Here is an 18,820-nt window from a genome sequence, read left to right as displayed (position 1 = left end):
CCTGCCCAGAGCCAGGCAGGGGCTGCTGTGACCAGCAGTGGGGCCCCGAGGGGCTGGGGGAGTCCAAGCTGAGCATCCCTGGGCTGAGGGCACATTTCCTTCAGTGGCATCACCTGGGCCTGCACCTCCTCCACTGGAGTGCCCAGGAAAAGAGGGAACCATCAAGAGCAACACCAGGGATGCAGCCTGACTGTGGACATGATTTTCTGAACCTGAGAGAATTTCATGCTCTCGGGAGCTGATTGTTCCCAAGAGAAAGTCTTTTGAGGAGTTTTTCTCTCTCAAGGACTGTTTATGAAAATAAGCTTTCATTTGCCAAAACAAGACACAGATGTCCTGAGAGTGTTTTTCTCTTTTCCCATCAATGAGATGAGGGAGGTATTGTTCCTTCTACCAGTCAAGATAACCTGTATCAGAACACCTTATAAAAGTGTTGAAAAACCCCAGAATAAAGGATTTTTGCCTCTTGAAAAAAACTCTGGTTGCTGTGTGTGATTGGAACCCTCGTTCTATAGTTCGTGTCCTCTAGCAACACCTGACCAGCAATGTCAGCAGACAAAACCAAGGTTTTGTTTAGCAATGGCCCTTTGATGAAGTAAAAGATTTACAATCAGGGCAGTCAGATGGGAGAACACTCAAGGGGTACAGCCGAGGCTGTGAGGTCACAGCAGGCTCTGGGGTTACACAGGTTGAGGTCACGGCAGGCTCTGAGGTCACAGAGGTGGCAGAGCCCCGTGGTTGCACAGCACCACAAGGACGGAGCAGTCAGTCCTTGACTGCGACTGTTGCAGCAGCGGCGACAGCAGCAGCGGCGACAGCAGCAGCGGCGACAGCAGCAGCGGCTACAGCAGCAGCGGCTACAGCAGCAGCGGCTACAGCAGCAGCAGCGGCTACAGCAGCAGCAGCGGTGGTGGCAGCAGCTACAGCAGCAGCGGCTACAGCAGCAGCGGCTACAGCAGCAGCAGCGGTGGCAGCAGCGGCGGTGGCAGCAGCGGCTGTGGCAGCAGCGGCGGTGGCAGCGGTGCTGACACTGGGACAGCGTTGTGAGGACAGTGGTGACAGCAAGAGCTGGAGGACTGGTAGAGGGAAAGGCACCATGGCCTTTCCTCTGCGCCTCTTCCTCCTGCTCCTCCTGGCAGTGGCCCTGCCTGACAGGGCTGCCCAGGCTGCTCCCTGGCGAGCACAGGGAGCAGGTGAGCCCACGGCCTGGTTCCCCTTTCTCGGGACAGCACTCCCTTCTCCCTGGGAAGCGTTGGGAATGGTTTTCCCCAAAGCATAAGGGAGGGTTTCCTCTGTGGGAGGGAGAGAGTCCCCAGGGGCCCTGGGCTGCTCCTGCCACACCTCCAGGGATGTTGCAAAGGGACTGCAAAGAGGGTGTTGAGAGTGACCACAGCTCCCCAGGTCCCTCTGCAGCTCTGACCATGTCCATTGACATCTGGCTGCCAAGGCCTTACCCAAACCCCTTGCAGTGCCCAGTCCCCTAAGGCAGAAGGGGATCCCAGAATGCACCATGGACATGGTTCTGATCTGTGCTCCAATCTAGATTGGAATCATAACATGGATTACCTGGAAGTAATGAATGATGGCTTGAAATTCTTGGAGGATGTTGGAGGCAAGTTCTCAATTCCCCTTTTTACTTACAGAATAATCAATGTCAAGGTGGCAAGAGCTCAGTCATGTGCCATTTCCCTTAACATAATCTCAGCGGTGATGCGTTTTTGAAACCTTGTCCCACTGGAGCCCTGAGTGATCCCACAGGATTGCTGTCAGTGGGAGGAAGGAGCATTTAGCTGTCAATCTTCTCCCCATGTGCAATACCAGTGTCTCCTGTGTGCTCTGTGTAGCCATGGAGAAGAGCAGAGAGGGAAGGGGCCAGGCCCAGGGCTGTGCTCCGGGCCTGTGCCTTGCACGGCTCCTTTGCTGGCTCCAGGGACCCTGAGGATCTCCTACAGAGCTACAAGAGATGTTCTGTCCTGCCTTTCTTTGCAGCCAAACCGCTTGGTGAAGGTGATGCAGCTCCTCAACCCACACCCAGGACTGAGCCTCAGAGAGGTGGTGAGGGTAGGTCAAGGCCTTTCCCCCAGGGAGAGCGGCCAGCTCAGAGCCCAGAGCTCGGTCAGGGCAGCATCACTGCAGGTGCCAGGACAGAGCCGTGCACGTGTGTGCCCTCGGCCTGCGTGATCCCCTCAGGGCTCCTGCAGCTCAGAGCTGCCTGTGCAGATCAGCAGAGATGAGAGAAGCTTCTGTGGCTGTTTAGTTACAGGTGTGTCTGCAGGGAGGACTTTGCCAGCTCCTGGGATGGTTACTGCACACAAGCCCAGCTCCCAGGGTAAGTGGTGTGTGCCTCCTGACCCCACAGCCTGAGCAATGGTTTTGCGGGATCCATTCCTGGGAAATGGAAATATTCTGTTCTAAGCTCCCCAAAGACAGAAGACCAAAGATACAGCAGAAGAGAAATCCCTGGAACGATCTGAACTTATACGGCAAATGCTGAAGGAAATGCAGGGGGGAGCACAAGGTGGGTCCATGTCCCTCATCCTTCTCCTGAGACTCAGCAGCCGGGGGCTTTCTCTGCACATCTGGACACGCCATGCCTGGCACAGCAGGAAGGGATCCATCGCAGCCTCACTTCCCCACTGCTGCTTTCACAGCCTGCAGGGCTGTCTTCCAGCCTGGCCTGGCTGCAGCTTCTCCCCAGCCTCTGCAGGAAGGCATTTGGCACTGGCTGACAGGGAGCCCAAACTGCAGCACAGGCCATGCACACCCTGAGATCCCCTGCAATTTCTCAGTCTCTAGCTTGATCAGGTCTAGGGGCTGTTTGGAGAAGGGACCAACCTGGGACAATCCTGAAATCCTGGGTGTTTGCTGATCCTTATCCATGCCTTTCACAAATACTGCCTCCTGAAGATGGCACCTCTGCAATAAGGAGCAGCCCCATCTGATCCAGCTGTCCCTCTTCCATTCTCCAGGAATGAAACGAGAGCCTGTGCAGCAGGAAACCATTCCCGAAGGAATCATTGATTCTGTGCCAGACACTGCTGCAGGAAGGGAGGCCATGCCAGGCACAGTAACACAAGGTAATTGCTGTGCCTCTGGGCCTGAGCCCAGCTGAGGCTTGAGCTGCCATCGCTGCTGCTTGGCTGTGCCTGCCCTTCAGGGATGTTGCACAGAGCATGGAAAGGGTGTTGAGAGTGACCAGGAGGCAGCCCAGAGCTCCCCTGGCCCCTCTGCAGCTTTGGCCATGTCCATTCAGGACAGATGTGGCTCCCACAGCCTTACCCAGCCCCACTGCAGTGTCCAGTTCCCTAAGGCTGAAGGATATCCCAGAATACCCTAAAAAAAGGTTCTCATGTGTGCACCCTTCCAGATAAGGTTCCTGGCAAGGTTTCACCATTAGCTTGGCTGCATAATGTTGTGAAGCACACTGGGCCTCCTGCAGGTATGTTCTCAGTGTCCCATGGAGGAATAATCATTGACAACCTGTCAGGAATCAGGTGACAGAAGCTTCTGTGGCTGTTGAGTTACAGGTGTGTCTGCAGAGAGCATTGTCCCAGCTCCTGAGCTGGTTACTGCACCCAAGCCCAGCTCTCAACACAGCAGTGAGTAGTGTGTGCCTGCTGACCCCACAAGGTGAGGACTGGTTATGTGGGATCCATTCCAGTAAAATGGAAATATTCTGTTCTAAGGTCCTCCAAGAGAGAAGACCCAAGATACAGCAGAAGAGATATCCCTGAAACGATCTGAACTTACACGGCAAATGCTGAAGGAAATGCAGGGGGGAGCACAAGGTGGGTCCATGTCCCTCAGCCTTCTCCTGAGACTCAGCAGCCGGGGGCTTTCTCTGCACATCTGGACACGCCATGCCTGGCACAGCAGGAAGGGACCCATCGCAGCCTCACTTCCCCTCTGCTGCTTTCACAGCCTGCAGGGCTGTTCCCCAGCCTGGCCTGGCTGCAGCTTCTCCCCAGCCTCTGCAGGAAGGCATTTGGCATCAGCTGACAGGGAGCCCCAAGTATATCACAGACCATGCACACCCTGAGATCCCCTGCAATTTCTCAGTCTCCGGCTAGATCAGGTCGAGGGGCTGTTTGGAGAAGGGACCAACCTGGGACAATCCTGAAATCCTGGGTGTTTGCTGATCCTTATCCATGCCTTTCACAAATATTGCCTCCTGAAGATGGCACCTCCGCAATGAGGAACAGCCCCATCTGATCCAGCTCTCCCTCTTCCATTCTCCAGGAATGAAACTAGAGCCTGTGCAGCAGGAAATTCCTGAGGGAAGCAGTGATTCTGTGCCAGACTCTGCTGCAGGAAGGGAGGCCATGCCAGGCACAGTCCCAGGAGGTAATTGCTGTGCCTCTGGGCCTGAGCCCTGCTGAGGCTTGAGCTGCCACCGCTGCTGCTTGGCAGTGCCTGCCCTTCAGGGATGTTGCACAGAGCATGGAAAGGGTGTTGAGAGTGACCAGGAGGCAGCCCACAGCTCCCCTGGCCCCTCTGCAGCTTTGGCCATGTCCACTGACACCTGGCTCCCACGGCCTTACCCAGCCCCATTGCAGTGCCCAGTTCCCTAAGGCTGAAGGATATCTCATCACACTCTGAAAAATCTTCTCATCTGTGCTCCCTTCCAGATAAGGTTGCTGGCAAGGCTTCACCATTAGCTTGGCTATATAAAGTTTTGAAGCCCACTCGGCCTCCTGCAGGTATGTTCTCAGTGTCCCATGGAGGAATAATCATTGACAGCCTGTCAGGGACCAGGTGACAGAAGCTTCTGTGGCTGTTGAGTTACAGGTGTGTCTGCAGACAGGACTTTCCCAGCTCCTTTGCTGATTAGTGTGCAGAAGCCCCACTTCCATCGCAGGGGTGAGTAGTGTGTCCCTGCTGACCCCACAGGATGAGCACTGGTTTTGTGGGACCCACGGGGAAATGGAAATGTTTTCTGTTGAGGTCCTCCGAGTGACAAACGTACAGGAGAGAAGGAATCACTGGAATCAAACAACATCTGGAAACAAATTGTGAAGGAACTACAGAAAGGGCCTGGTGGGTTCATGTCCCCCTAAGCCTCCTCCTGAGACTCAGCAGCCAGGGGCTTTCTCTACCCATCAGGACACGCTGTGCCCTGCACGGCCCCCTGCTGCTTTCATGCCCTGCAAGGCTCATGAAAGCTGGCCTGGCTGCAGCTTCTCCCCAGCCTCCACAGGAAGGCATTTGGCATCAGCTGACAGGGAGCCCAAACTGCAGCACAGGCCATGCACACCCTGAGATCCCCTGCAATTCCCCAGTCTCCGAGCAGATCAGAAAGGGCAGCTGTTTGGAGGAGGGAGGGCCCTGGCCCAGGCCAAATAACCTGGGCACTTTCCTGGTCCCTGTTACTGATAAATACTGGCTCCTGAAGATGCCACCACCCAAATGGGGAACAGTTCCATATGATCCAGCTGGCTCCTTTCTTTCTCAAGACATGGACATACAGGTTCTGTGGAAGGCAGCATTTCCTGCAGGCAGCGGTCACTCGTCGGCAGCCTCTGCTGCAGGAAGGAATGGGATGGCACACATGAGTACGGTCCCAGACACAGGAGGTAATTGCTGTGCTGGGCTCAGCCCTCGGCGGGGCTGTGTGCTAGCAGCTCTCCCCCCAGGGCCGGCCCTTGCACAGTGCGGCGGCAGCCAAAGCTGGAGGTGCCTCAGCTCCGAGGCCTCTGGAGCTCGTTCCCAGCCCTTGGGAAATGGGACTCATGCACCAACATCACTCCCTCTGCAGCTGCTCCCAGAGCTGGTCCTGAGTGCCCAGAGGCCCAAGGCACAGGAGCAGGGAGTGGGAGCCCTGCTGAGAGCCCAGGGCCACAGCCAGCCCTGGCACACCATGGGAATGATTCTCATCCTGGTTTACTTCTAGATTTGGTTGCTGGAAAGGCTCGTTCCTTAGCCCTGAGATACGAAGATTTGAAGCCCTCTGGGCCACCTACAGGTATATTCATTATATATATTATTATATATATATAATAAGGAATATTCATTAACAACCTGGCAGGGACCACGTGACTAAAGCTTCTGTGGCTGTTTTAGTTACAGGTGTGTCTGCAGAGAGGATTTCTCCAGCACCTGGGCTGGATGCTGCACACAAGCCTGACTCCCATCCCAGCGGTGAGTAGGGTGTCCTTGCTGACCCCACAGCCTGAGCACTGCTTTTCTGGGATCCATTCCTGGGAGGTTGAAATCTTTCTTCTTAAGTTCCTCCAACAGAAAAGACCAAACACATCTCAGAGAAGAAATCCCAGGAGCGATTTGAAGTCATGTGGAAAATGCTGAAGGAATTCAAGCAGGGAGCACAAGGTGGGTCCATGTCCCTCATCCTTCTCCTGAGACTCAGCAGCCGGGGGCTTTCTCTGCACATCTGGACACGCCGTGCCCGGCACAGCAGGAAGGGACCCATCGCAGCCTCACTTCCCCTCTGCTGCTTTCACAGCCTGCAGGGCTGTTCCCCAGCCTGGCCTGGCTGCAGCTTCTCCCCAGCCTCCACAGGAAGGCATTTGGCATCAGCTGACAGGGAGCCCAAACTGCAGCACAGGCCATGCACACCCTGAGATCCCCTGCAATTTCTCAGTCTCCAGCTAGATCAGGTCGAGGGACTGTTTGGAGAAGGGACCAACCTGGGACAATCCTGAAATCCTGGGTGTTTGCTGATCCTTATCCATGCCTTTCACAAATATTGCCTCTTGAAGATGGCACCTCTGCAATGAGGAGCAGCCCCATCTGATCCAGCTGTCCCTCTTCCATTCTCCAGGAATGAAACGAGAGCCTGTGCAGCAGGAAATTCCTGAAGGAAGCAGTGATTCTGTGCCAGACTCTGCTGCAGGAAGGGAGGCCATGCCAGGCACAGTAAAACAAGGTAATAGCTGTGCCTCTGGGCCTGAGCCCTGCTGAGGCTTGAGCTGCCACCTCTGCTACTTGGCAGTGCCTGCCCTTCAGGGATGTTGCACAGAGCATGGAAAGGGTGTTGAGAGTGACCAGGAGGCAGCCCACAGCTCCCCTGGCCCCTCTGCAGCTTTGGCCATATCCATTCAGGACAGATGTGGCTCCCACGGCCTTACCCAGCCCCACTGCAGTGCCCAGTTCCCTAAGGCTGAAGGGGATCCCAGCACACTCTGAAAAATCTTCTCATCTGTGCTCCCTTCCAGATAAGGTTGCTGGCAAGGCTTCACCATTAGCTTGGCTATATAAAGTTTTGAAGCCCACTCGGCCTCCTGCAGGTATGTTCTCAGTGTCCCATGGAGGAATAATCATTGACAGCCTGTCAGGGACCAGGTGACAGAAGCTTCTGTGGCTGTTGAGTTACAGGTGTGTCTGCAGACAGGACTTTCCCAGCTCCTTTGCTGATTAGTGTGCAGAAGCCCCACTTCCATCGCAGGGGTGAGTAGTGTGTCCCTGCTGACCCCACAGGATGAGCACTGGTTTTGTGGGAACCACGGGGAAATGGAAATGTTTTCTGTTGAGGTCCTCTGAGTGACAAACGTACAGGAGAGAAGGAATCACTGGCGTCAAACAACATCTGGAAACAAATTGTGGAGGAACTGCAGAAAGGGCCTGGTGGGTTCATGTCCCCCTAAGCCTCCTCCTGAGACTCAGCAGCCAGGGACCCATCAGGACACGCTGTGCCCTGCACGGCCCCCTGCCGCTTTCATGCTCTGCAAGGCTCATGAAAGCTGGCCTGGCTGCAGCTTCTCCCCAGCCTCCACAGGAAGGCATTTGGCATCAGCTGACAGGGAGCCCAAACTGCAGCACAGGCCATGCACACCCTGAGATCCCCTGCAATTCCCCAGTCTCTGAGCAGATCAGAAAGGGCAGCTGTTTGGAGGAGGGAGGGCCCTGGCCCAGGCCAAATAACCTGGGCACTTTCCTGGTCCCTGTTACTGATAAATACTGGCTCCTGAAGATGCCACCACCCAAATGGGGAACAGTTCCATATGATCCAGCTGGCTCCTTTCTTTCTCAAGACATGGACATACAGGTTCTGTGGAAGGCAGCATTTCCTGCAGGCAGCGGTCACTCGTCGGCAGCCTCTGCTGCAGGAAGGAATGGGATGGCACACATGAGTACGGGCCCAGACACAGGAGGTAATTGCTGTGCTGGGCTCAGCCCTCGGCGGGGCTGTGTGCCAGCAGCTCTCCCCCCAGGGCCGGCCCTTGCACAGTGCAGTGGCAGCCAAAGCTGGAGGTGCCTCAGCTCCGAGGCCTCCGGAGCTCATTCCCAGCCCTTGGGAAATGGGACTCATGCACCAACATCACTCCCTCTGCAGCTGTTCCCAGAGCTGGCCCTGAGTGCCCAGAGGCCCAAGGCACAGGAGCAGCTCCGAGTGGGAGCCCTGCTGAGAGCCCAGGGCCACAGCCAGCCCTGGCTCCCAACTGGTCAGGGCCTGCACTGGCTCCTGACAGGGCCTGGCTCTGTCCCCTTGGGCTGCGGGAGCTGTCACAGAGCAGGGAGGGTCAGGGGTGGCTCTGGCTGCTCAGGGATGGCTTTGGCCTGAGTCCCTGGAAGGAGCCACTGCCCAAGCAGCTGTGCTGTCCCTGGGCTCTGCTCCCGGCCTTCTGGGCTCTGTTGGGTGGCACAGCCTGTGCCAAGGGGCAGCAAGGTGCCTGCAGACCCCAGCCCTGGGGGAAACAGAGAATCTACGGGACATACCCAGCATGCTGCCAGCTCAGCAGTGCAGCACAGCATGGACTCACAATGCCCATTGCTTCCGTAGATGCAACCAGCACAACACAAGTTCCTGGTTCCCAGAAGGTCATTGAAAGGGCTTTCTGTCAGGGAATGTTCTGCTGGATAGAGCTAATAGCAGGCATGCTTTGTTTGGAGATTATCTTCATGTTGTGCTGCTTTGGAATCTGCTATGCCTGGAAGAGAAAATGGTGAGTGTTTTGCTCATCTTTCCCTCCAACAGCTTCTTTTGAAAGCCTATTGCAGACAGGAAACATTTCCAGGGAGGCTGCTGTGGACTTGTGGGTAGCCAATGGTTTCCCAAATAACCCTGCTGAGAGTTCTGCTGCTGCCTGGGGCTTTCTTTGGCCTCTTCACTGTGGGGCCTTGTCCTGGGGAGCCCACTTGGGCTGCAGCCAATGCTGGCTGCCACTGAGGCTGCCTGGCCAAGAGCAGCCCCAGGAGCAGCAGGCAGAGGCAAAGCAAGGTGGGCAGGACAAAGAGCAGGAATGAGATTGCCCTTGAAAGGCAGAGGCGCTCTGGGGCCTGCTCCTGGCCAGGGACCCTGCCCAGAGCCGTCCCCTGCTCGCCGGGGCCTTGAGGGGCAGCTCTCCAGCTGGGCCAAGCTGTGCCAGCAGCTGCAGCTGTGCTGGGGAGCCTTGGCCGCTCTGGGCCCTGCTGTGCAGGAGGGTCTCTGTGTGCCAGCGACAGCTGGGGGCCTCAGCCATCTCCTCTCTTCACAGGAGCACTTCTGGACAGCATTTGAAGGACAGTGGCTGCACTAAACACACAGACAGCTTGAGCAGCACCTCTGGCAGTAACAAGGGCCTGAGCAACCGTCTGAAGAACCCTGCGAAGAGGATCCCAGGACTGCTCTCTTTGAAGAAACCTCCTATAACCCTGTAGATCCCACTGCCCCCTCTTTTCCCCATAGATATCCCCAAGCTGCTTTCACTCCCTTTTTTGATCTCCCTTTGCCCCGGCCTAGCCCGTTCTTTAGTTCTTGTAGAGACCCCAAGACCAGCCCAGCACCCTCCAGCCACACCTGAGACCAACATGGCCCTTCCTCTGTCCCTGAGCCCCCTGGCCCTGCCCTGTAAACAACACTGAAGGTGAGCCCATCCGCCAGTGTAGGTGATGGCCCCTTCTTCTCTTCAAATAAAGAGATGGAGCTGTTACCCCAGTGTCCGGCTGGTACCGCCACTAAAGCCCACACAGCACCAGCCCTGGCTGAGCTCCATGTCCAGCAGCTGCCGGGGCTGACCATGGTGTGGGCAGGCAGGAGCCAGGCAGGGGCTGCTGTGACCAGTGGCTGGGCCCTAAGGGGCTGGGGAAGCCACGCTGAGCATCCCTGGGCTGAGGGCACATTTCCTTCAGTGGCATCACCTGAGCCTGTACCTCCTCCATTGGTGTTCCCAGGAAAAGAGGGAACCATCAAGACCATCTCTAGGGACACAGCCTGACCAGCAATGTCAGCAGGGAAAACAAAGTCTCTCCCCAGTTAACACACACTTGATAGGACCTAACCGGTGGGCCATCACCAATCCTGCAGGGTGCTGCACAGGCTCTGCTGCTCTGGGCAAGGGCCAGAAGGGAAGGGAAGGGCCAGGTAGCTGTGGGCCCCAATGGGGCTGAAAAACAGCACTGGAGGCACAAGAACCCAGCTGCAACTACACTTGATTTCCAGGTCAAAACACTCGGTGTAGCTGGGCTGGGCTTCCCTGTAAGGCACGTGCGGGCTTTGGAGTCCCCCATGAGGTGCACGGGAGGCTGGGGTCCCTTGTGTGACACACAGGGATACTTCAGGTTCCCTCCGAGGTATGGAGGGCACTGGGGTTCCCTGTAAGTCGTGCAAGGGATTTGGAATCCTATGTGAGGCATGCAGGGGGTTTGGGATCTTTCCCAAGTTGTGCAGGGTGATGGGGTCTCTCCTGAGGTACATGAGGGGGGTTTGCATTCTTATTTGAGATGTGGAGAGGGCTGTGGGCTCCCATCAGCCTGCTGGTGCTTTGTGTCCCTCCTACTGCACACAGTGGGGCTGGAGTCTCTTCTGAGGCACTCAGGGGACGGGGTCCCTCCCGGGGTCCCTCCTGGGGCAGGTCCGGCTCGGAGCTGCCACGGCCCAGGGGCACCCAGGGGCAGCCGCCGTGCCGGGATGGCGGTGCCGAGGGGCCGAGGTGGTTGCTGCACAGGCACGGCTCGGGTGGTGCTGAGCACCCCGAGACGAGGGGCCATGGCCTGCACTGCCTCCATCCGTGCTGGGAACACAGACAGCCCAGCCGGCAGAGCGGCGGCACCGGGCCCCAGCCAGCACAGAGGGGAACAGAACCGATGCCAGAGCAGCCGTGGGGCCTGCCCGGCTCTCCGGGCCTGTGGGCAGCCCGGGCAGGAGCGGCTCGCTCTGTGCCGTGCTCTCCCCACAGAACGGGGCTCCGAGTGAGCACCTTGGGAATGCTGAGGGCGATTCGGGGCCGCAACTGAACTTGCCAGGGAGAGAAACAATTCATAGGAGACTTCTTTAGGCCTTTCTAAAGATGAACTGAGAAACAACTTCAAATCCCAGGCTAAATAGTGTGTTCTAATATGTGCTGATTTTTTGAAAACGATTTGTTTGCAACTCCCTGTCAGGCCCGTGGTGCTGTCCCAGCCAGCACCAACACCCAGGAGCTCTGCTGTGTGCAGCACGGCTGGGACAAGGGAAACGAGTTCACATCCCTACAGATGCCCTCTCTGCCTTCAGAGTTAACACACAATAGCAATATTCCAGCAAGAGCAGGTATTTTTACACCCTCAGGACGGTGTGCTCTTGTGGTCCTCATGGTGGATCAGAGAGGAAAGCCAAATTTGATGGACTAAACTTGACTGTAGGAGAGGGATAGCTCAGCAGAGGGCCTGGGGACACAGTGACTGGCACACAGCAGGAAGACCCCAGACTATCACAATTCAGCTGGGAGGGTATAAAAGCCCAGGGGTTCTTGGTTCAGGGTCCCCCAGAGGCACCAGCTCAAGCTGCCACTCTTGCACCATGATAACATTGTTTGAAGGATCCAGTGGTCTGACAGTCTGCTATGGAGTACATTCTACATTTCCAATCTTTTGGGCATTTGGGAGCTTTTGATTTTGCTTTGCACCCAAGATAAATAAACCCCCAAAAGTGCACAAATAACCATTTGTTAACCAATAAACCTCCTTTACCATTTCCTGCTTTTATTTTCAGCTGATTTTTATATTGTTCTATTTGCTCTGCTACCTTGTCCTCATCTTTCTAAAATTCATGGGCCTAGTCAGGTCCAGCCTGGGATGGTGCACACATTTTGTTTAGTTCTCTAGTAACTTATCCCCAGCAATCGTGCTGACCACACCCATTTAAAATATTGCAAAAACCTAACCCTGGGCTGCAGTATGTGAATCACACTCCAGTGTGTGAGATGGCAGAGCATCAGGGCAGGCACTGAAGAAGAGGGCATTCCGTAAAATAGATTTGTTTAACCTGACTGCTAATGCTAACACAGAACTGCCTGTCATGCTGCCTTGCTTCTTTGCTAAGCTGGATTTGTGTTTGTGATTCACATGTGATACTTTGTTTACAAATGTGCCTATTTTAGGGTGATTCTGAGGATGATTTAGAATGATTAGCAGGAGTCAGTAGACACTGGAATAAATCTTTAAGCTCAGCAGGAATTAAATCCTGTGATTTCAATATAGTTCTTATTATTCCACTTAAAACCTCACTATCCGTGCCAAATTTTTTTTATTTATTTATTTTACATAACTCTCTGATCACTTGGTAATTGAAAGGCCGAGGTTGGATTTGCATTGCTCCTCTGCCTTTATTATATACTACAGGAGCAGCTGTAAACATATCTTCATCTTCTCCAGGGCTGGTATGCCCTGGGTTTCCCCACCCACACCCACCCTTGCCAGGCTCTGGGGGCCCCGTTCTCTCACTGGGCCTGTGGAGGGGCTCAGCTGCTCCCCCGCAGGAGCTGGCCAAGGGCCCGGTCCCCCGCCCCAGGGAGCTCTCTGGAGAAGGGACCAACCTGGGACAATCCTGAAATCCTGGGTGTTTGCTGATCCTTATCCATGCCTTTCACAAATATTGCCTCCTGAAGATGGCACCTCCGCAATGAGGAACAGCCCCATCTGATCCAGCTGTCCCTCTTCCATTCTCCAGGAATGAAACGAGAGCCTGTGCAGCAGGAAACAATTCCCGAAGGAATCATTGATTCTGTGCCAGACACTGCTGCAGGAAGGGAGGCCATGCCAGGCACAGTAACACAAGGTAATTGCTGTGCCTCTGGGCCTGAGCCCTGCTGAGGCTTGAGCTGCCACTTCTGCTGCTTGGCAGTGCCTGCCCTTCAGGGATGTTGCACAGAGCATGGAAAGGGTGTTGAGAGTGACCAGGAGGCAGCCCACAGCTCCCCTGGCCCCTCTGCAGCTTTGGCCATGTCCATTCAGGACAGATGTGGCTCCCACAGCCTTACCCAGCCCCACTGCAGTGTCCAGTTCCCTAAGGCTGAAGAATATCCCAGAATACCCTAAAAAAGGTTCTCATGTGTGCACCCTTCCAGATAAGGTTCCTGGCAAGGTTTCTCCATTAGCTTGGCTGCATAAAGTTGTGAAGCCCACTGGGCCTCCTGCAGGTATGCTCTCAGTATCCCATGGAGGAATAATCATTGACAGCCTGTCAGGGACCAGGTGACAGAAGCTTCTGTGGCTGTTTCAGTTACAGGTGTGTCTGCAGAGAGGATTTCTCCAGCTCCTGGGCTGGATGCTGCACACAAGCCTGACTCCCATCCCAGCGGTGAGTAGGGTGTCCTTGCTGACCCCACAGCCTGAGCACTGCTTTTCTGGGATCCATTCCTGGGAGGTTGAAATATTTCTTCTTAAGTTCCTCCAACAGAAAAGACCAAACACACATCAGACAAGAAATCCCTGGGGCCATTTGAAGTCATGTGGAAAATGCTGAAGGAATTCAAGCAGGGAGAACAGCACCTTGTTGGTCCATGTCCCTCAGCTTTCTCCTGAGACTCAGCAGCCGGGGGCTTTCTCTGCACATCTGGACACGCCGTGCCTGGCACAGCAGGAAGGGATCCATGGCAGCCTCGTTGCCCTGCTGCTGCTTTCACAGCCTGCAAGGCTGTTCCCCAGCCTGGCCTGGCTTCAGCTTCTCCCCAGCCTCCACAGGAAGGCATTTGGCATCAGCGGGCAGGGAGCCCCAAGTGCAGCACAGGCCATGCACACCCTGAGATCCCCTGCAATTTCCTGATCTTGGGGCAGACCAGGAGGGGCAGCTGTTTGCAGGAAGAAGTGCTATGGCCCAGCCCCAACAGCATGGACATTTTCCTGATCTTTAACCATGCCTTTGACAAGCATTGCCTTCTGAAGATGCCACCTCCCCAGTGGGGAATGTTTCCATCTGATCCAGCTCTGCCTCTTCCTTTCTGCAGAAGTGGATGAAGAGGCTGTGCTGAAGGCGGTGTTTCCCGGAGGAAGCAGTGGTTCACTGGCAGCCTCTGCTGCAGGAAGGGAGGCCATGCCAGGCACAGTCCCAGGAGGTAATTGCTGTGCCTCTGGGCCTGAGCCCTGCTGAGGCTTGAGCTGCCATCTCTGCTGCTTGGCAGTGCAGGCACAGCCTGGACAAGACCGGCACAGCCCAGAGGAATTATCCCCAGCAGGCTCAGGACAGTCGGCTACTGATCAGTCCTGTTGGGCTCCCTGCATGGGAGACACGTCCCAAAACCCAGCAGTGGCTGCAAAAGGGTGTCCATGGTGGGGAATGGGCAGAGGGGGAGGTCAAGGCTCCACTGCATCCTGAGAGGGCCTGGCTCTGTCCCCTTGGGCTGTAGGAGCTGTCCCAGCAGAGGGAGGGCAGGAGGGATGGAGCGGGGAAGGGATATTTGTGGCACTGCCTGCTGTTGTTTTCCCCAGGGCTTTAGGGAGGGTTTTCTCTTTGGGAGGGGAGAGAGCTCCCAGGAGCCCCCGGCTGCCCCACTTTCCTCTCCAGGGATGTTGCACAGGGCACGGAAAGAGGGTGGAGAGTGACCAGGAGCCAGCCCAGAGCTCCCCAGGCCCCTCTACAGATTTGGCCCTGTCCATTGACACATAGCTCCCATGGCCTTACCCAAACCCCTTGTAGTGCCCAGTCCCCTAAGGCAGAAGGGGATCCCAGAATGGACTGAAAAGTGTTCTCATGTGTGCTCCGTTGTAGATTGGGATTGTGATATGGATTACGTGGAAGCCCTGGTGGAAAATGGTCTGAAATTCTTGGAGGATGTTGGAGGCAAGTTCTCAATTCCCTTTTTACTTACAGAATAATCAATGTCAAGGTTGCAAGAGCTCAGCCATGTGCCATTTCCCTTAACATAATCTCAGGGGTCATGGATTCTGGAAATCTTGTCCCACTGCCTCCTGCAGCCTGGAGGGATCCCACAGGATCCCTGTCAGTGGCAGGAAGGAGCGTTTAGCTGTCAATCTTCTTCCCATGTGCAATACCAGTGTCTCTTTCTGCATGCTCTGTGTAGCCACGGAGAGGAGCAGAGAGGGAAGGGGCCAGGCCCAGGGCTGTGCCCCGGGCCTGTGCCTTGCACGGCTCCGTTGCTGGCCCCAGGGACCCTGAGAATCTCCTATAGAGCCACAGCAGCTGTTCTGTCCTGCCTTTCTTTGCAGCCAAGCCGCTTGGTGAAGGTGATGCAGCTTCTCAACCCACACCCAGGACTGAGCCTCAGAGAGGTGGTGAGGGTAGGTCAAGGCCTTTCCCCCAGGGAGAGCGGCCAGCTCAGAGCCCAGAGCTCGGTCAGGGCAGCATCGCTGCAGGTGCCAGGACAGAGCCGTGCACGTGTGTGCCCTTGGCCTGCGCGATCCCCTCACAGCTCCTGCAGCTCAGAGCTGCCTGTGCAGATCAGCAGAGATGAGAGAAGCTTCTGTGGCTGTTTAGTTACAGGTGTGTCTGCAGGGAGCGCTTCCCCAGATCTTGAGGTGGTTACTGCACCCAAGCCTGGCTCCCATCGCAGGGGTAAGTGGTGTGTCCCTCCTGACCCCACAGGCTGGGGACTGGTTTTTTGGGATCCATTCCTGGGAAATGGAAATACTTTGTGTTAAGGTCCTCCAAAAAGAAAGACCCAAGATAATGGAACCAAAAAGTCTCTATCATCAAATGATTTCCTGAGACCAACAGAGAAAGAAGTGCAGGGAGGACAAGGTGGGTCCATGTCCCTCAGCCTTCTCCTGAGACTCAGCACCCAGGGACTTTCTCTGCACATCTGGACACGCCGTGCCCAGCACAGCAGGAAGGGATCCATGGCAGCCTCACTTCCCCTCTGCTGCTTTCACAGCCTGCAGGGCTGTTTCCCAGCCTGGCCTGGCTGCAGCTTCTCCCCAGCCTCTGCAGGAAGGCATTTGGCATCAGCTGACAGGGAGCCCCAAGTATATCACAGGCCATGCACATCCTGAGATCCCCTGAAATTTTTCGGTCTCGGGCTAGATCAGCTATAGGGGGTGTTTGGAAGAGGGAGGGCTCCAGAGCAGTTCCAAAAGCATGGGCTTGTTCCTGATCCTTATCCATATCTTTGACAAGTATTGCCTGAAGAAGACCAGCACAGCGCAGAGGAATTATACCATGCAAGCTCAGGGGTTTTGGGTACTGAGATGTCCTGTGCAAAATGGGGAGGCAAGGTGCCTGCAGGCCCCAGCTCTGGGGGAAACAGAGAACATCCTGGCCATATCCACCGTGCTGCCAGCTCAGCAGCAGAGCACAGCACGGGCTCACGCTGCCCATTGCTCCCACAGATTCAGCCGGCACCACAACTCATGCTCAGACTATCTGGGAAAGCATGAGAAGAATTTTCAGCCTGGGAACACATGGTTTGATTAAGCTAATGGCCATTTTGGTTGCTGGAGCCCTTTTTCTGATGATGTGCTGTGCTGGAATCTGGTATTGCTGGAACAGAAAAGGGTGAGTGTTTTGCTGATCTCTACGTCAAACAGCTTCTTGAAAGGCTGCTCATAGTAAACATTCCCAGTGAGGCTGCTGTGGACTTGTGGATAGTCCTTGGTAGCCCAAAGAACTCTGCTGAGGGTTCTGCTGCTGCTCAGCCCTTTTATTGGCCTCCTAATTGCTGGGCCTTGTCCTGGGGAGCCCACTTGGGCTGCAGCCAGAGCTGGCTGCCACTGAGGCTGCCTGGCCAAGAGCAGCCCCAGGAGCAGCAGGCAGAGGCAAAGCAAGGTGGGCAGGAGGAAGAGCGGGAATGAGATTGCCCTTGAAAGGCAGAGGTGCTCTGGGGCCTGCTCCTGGCCAGGGACCCTGCCCAGAGCCATCCCCTGCTCGCCGGGGCCTTGAGGGGCAGCTCTGCAGCTGGGCCAAGCTGTGCCAGCAGCTGCAGCCGTGCTGGGGAGTCTTGGCCGCTCTGGGCCCTGCTGTGCAGGAGGGTCTCTGTGTGCCAGCGGCAGCTGGGGGCCTCAGCCATCTCCTCTCTCCACAGGAGCACGTCTGCACCTTCAGAAGACCAGCCAAAGACTCCACTCAGCGAGAAGCTGACCTGTCATCCCTGGTCTTTAAATCTGTCCCCATCTGCTGTGCTGCAGCCCCATTTTGAGGGTGTCCCAAAACCTATACCTCCAAAGCTAAACCCTATGCCCCAGACCCCCCTGGATCTGCTCCCTAGTGTGCAGGAGGTGCCCTTTGTGCCAGGAGCAGATGGGGCCTCAGCTGCCTCCTCTCTGATCAGGAGCACCTCTGCACCTTCAGAAGACCTGACAAAGACTTTAGTCAGCGAGCACTTGACCTGTTATCCCTGCGCTTCAGCTCTGTCCCCATCTGCTTTGCTGCGGGTGCAGCCCCGTTTTGAGGGCGTCATAAAACCCAAACCTCCAAAGCGAGACCCTCTGCCCCTGAGCCCCCTGGCCCTGCACCCTGGCCAGGACTGAAGGTGGGCAGCCCCTGTCCACCAGAGCAGGCCTTGGCCCATGTTTTGTGTTTAAATATTGGCCCATGTTTTGCGTTCAAATAAAGAGTTGAAACTGTTACCCCAGTGTCTGGCTGGTACCACCAGCAAAGCCCACACGGCACCAGCCCCGGCTGAGCTCCATGTCCAGGAGCAGCCGGTGACTCAAGCCAGAGTTTTCCAGCTAGCTCAAATACAGGTTTTCTTCTCTCTCCGGCCCACTGCCAGGATGGATCTTGGCCAGAGCTGCTGTCTGGGTTTAGATCAGGATTTGAGCAGTCCAATTCCCTCTGAGCACAAGTCTATAGACCAAGTAAAGAAGCTGTAATAAATTTTTATTATTTGTTAATCAAATTAAATATTATTACTAAAACATGATTGCTAAGGTTGTTTTAAAAAAGCTAACATTGCAGAAACGCCTAACCACAATGACCACATATGTGGCTGTGAAGGCAAGAAGCTGAAACTGCAGATCTGGAGCTGCAAAATGCTATCCGGCTGTACAAAGGGGAAGTAGAACATCTCCTTATTAAGGACAATTGCCTACCCACGACCACCAAGAGGCAGAAGAAGACCCCCTAGCAACAGGAGGCGCAGGTGCTGATGCGATCCAGGAAGACACAGATGCAGGGACTGTATAAAAAAGGGAACCTCCTCAGCCAAGGCGCGCGCCATGTGCAGGACACTTAAGAGGAAGTGTCCTCCGGCTCGCCCCCAGCTGGGTTTTTGCTTGCTTTACTGCTTGCTGAATTAATAAAAATTGGCTTTCATTAATTATTATATAAATTGTCCCTTCTATTTTGTCACGACAATTTATAACAGAAGCCATAAGGGGGACTCTTCTGGGTTATATTTCACAATGTATTCTTGCAAAGGGAACGCCAGGAAGAGGCAAAGTTTGGGGGTCTGGGCTGATTATTTTAACAGGACTTCTTTGGAGGGTGCGAGTTTCAGAAAGAACCAATTATTTTTCACAGCTAGCAAACTTAACAACTTTTTACAAATCAATGTTAAACACGCTAAGATAAGAAATAACAGACACAGACTCCTTCGAATGCCTACAAAGGTGTAGGAGTAAACTCACAGGAGGGGACTTGGGTATTCGGGGAGAGCGGGGCGGGGGACAGTCACCCGACCTCCTTTAGATGGGACACAGGAGACGGAAATGCCCCAGGGACCACCGGCGAGAA

The 18,820-nt window shown here is 55.2% G+C and overlaps 2 protein-coding genes across 18 annotated transcripts; both read left to right on the top strand.

Annotated features, from left to right (window-relative positions):
* The first annotated feature begins 714 nt into the window (after positions 1 to 714).
* On the top strand, positions 715 to 9,866 carry LOC147651101 (uncharacterized). 17 transcript variants are annotated; one of them, XM_086846467.1, is made up of 24 exons: positions 715 to 1,193; positions 1,544 to 1,612; positions 1,990 to 2,061; positions 2,258 to 2,329; positions 2,417 to 2,518; positions 2,970 to 3,077; positions 3,368 to 3,439; positions 3,528 to 3,599; positions 3,687 to 3,788; positions 4,240 to 4,344; positions 4,629 to 4,700; positions 4,789 to 4,860; positions 4,945 to 5,037; positions 5,454 to 5,573; positions 5,891 to 5,962; positions 6,067 to 6,138; positions 6,238 to 6,327; positions 6,779 to 6,883; positions 7,173 to 7,244; positions 7,333 to 7,404; positions 7,489 to 7,581; positions 7,989 to 8,108; positions 8,738 to 8,900; positions 9,432 to 9,866. In XM_086846467.1, the coding sequence occupies exons 1-24, from the start codon at positions 1,097 to 1,099 to the stop codon at positions 9,592 to 9,594; spliced, it is 2,250 nt and encodes a 749-aa protein (XP_086702593.1). In that variant the 5' UTR covers positions 715 to 1,096; the 3' UTR covers positions 9,595 to 9,866. The 17 variants fall into 17 exon arrangements, with proteins under 17 accessions (XP_086702593.1, XP_086702589.1, XP_086702591.1 ...); XM_086846463.1 differs by having other exon boundaries at positions 6,226 to 6,327; XM_086846465.1 differs by having other exon boundaries at positions 6,061 to 6,138.
* Positions 9,867 to 10,780: 914 nt separating this feature from the next.
* LOC147651100 (uncharacterized) lies at positions 10,781 to 18,410 on the top strand. Its single transcript, XM_086846543.1, has 9 exons — positions 10,781 to 12,970; positions 13,415 to 13,492; positions 13,580 to 14,246; positions 14,900 to 14,971; positions 15,358 to 15,429; positions 15,626 to 15,703; positions 15,791 to 15,889; positions 16,477 to 16,642; positions 17,169 to 18,410. The coding sequence occupies exons 3-9, from the start codon at positions 14,225 to 14,227 to the stop codon at positions 17,611 to 17,613; spliced, it is 954 nt and encodes a 317-aa protein (XP_086702669.1). The 5' UTR covers positions 10,781 to 12,970; positions 13,415 to 13,492; positions 13,580 to 14,224; the 3' UTR covers positions 17,614 to 18,410.
* The last annotated feature ends 410 nt before the right edge of the window (positions 18,411 to 18,820 follow it).

Source organism: Cyanistes caeruleus, chromosome 11, assembly GCF_971803275.1.
Source record: "Cyanistes caeruleus chromosome 11, bCyaCae1.hap1.1, whole genome shotgun sequence".
NCBI lineage: Eukaryota > Metazoa > Chordata > Aves > Passeriformes > Paridae > Cyanistes > Cyanistes caeruleus.
This window is presented reverse-complemented; position numbering and strand designations above follow the sequence as displayed.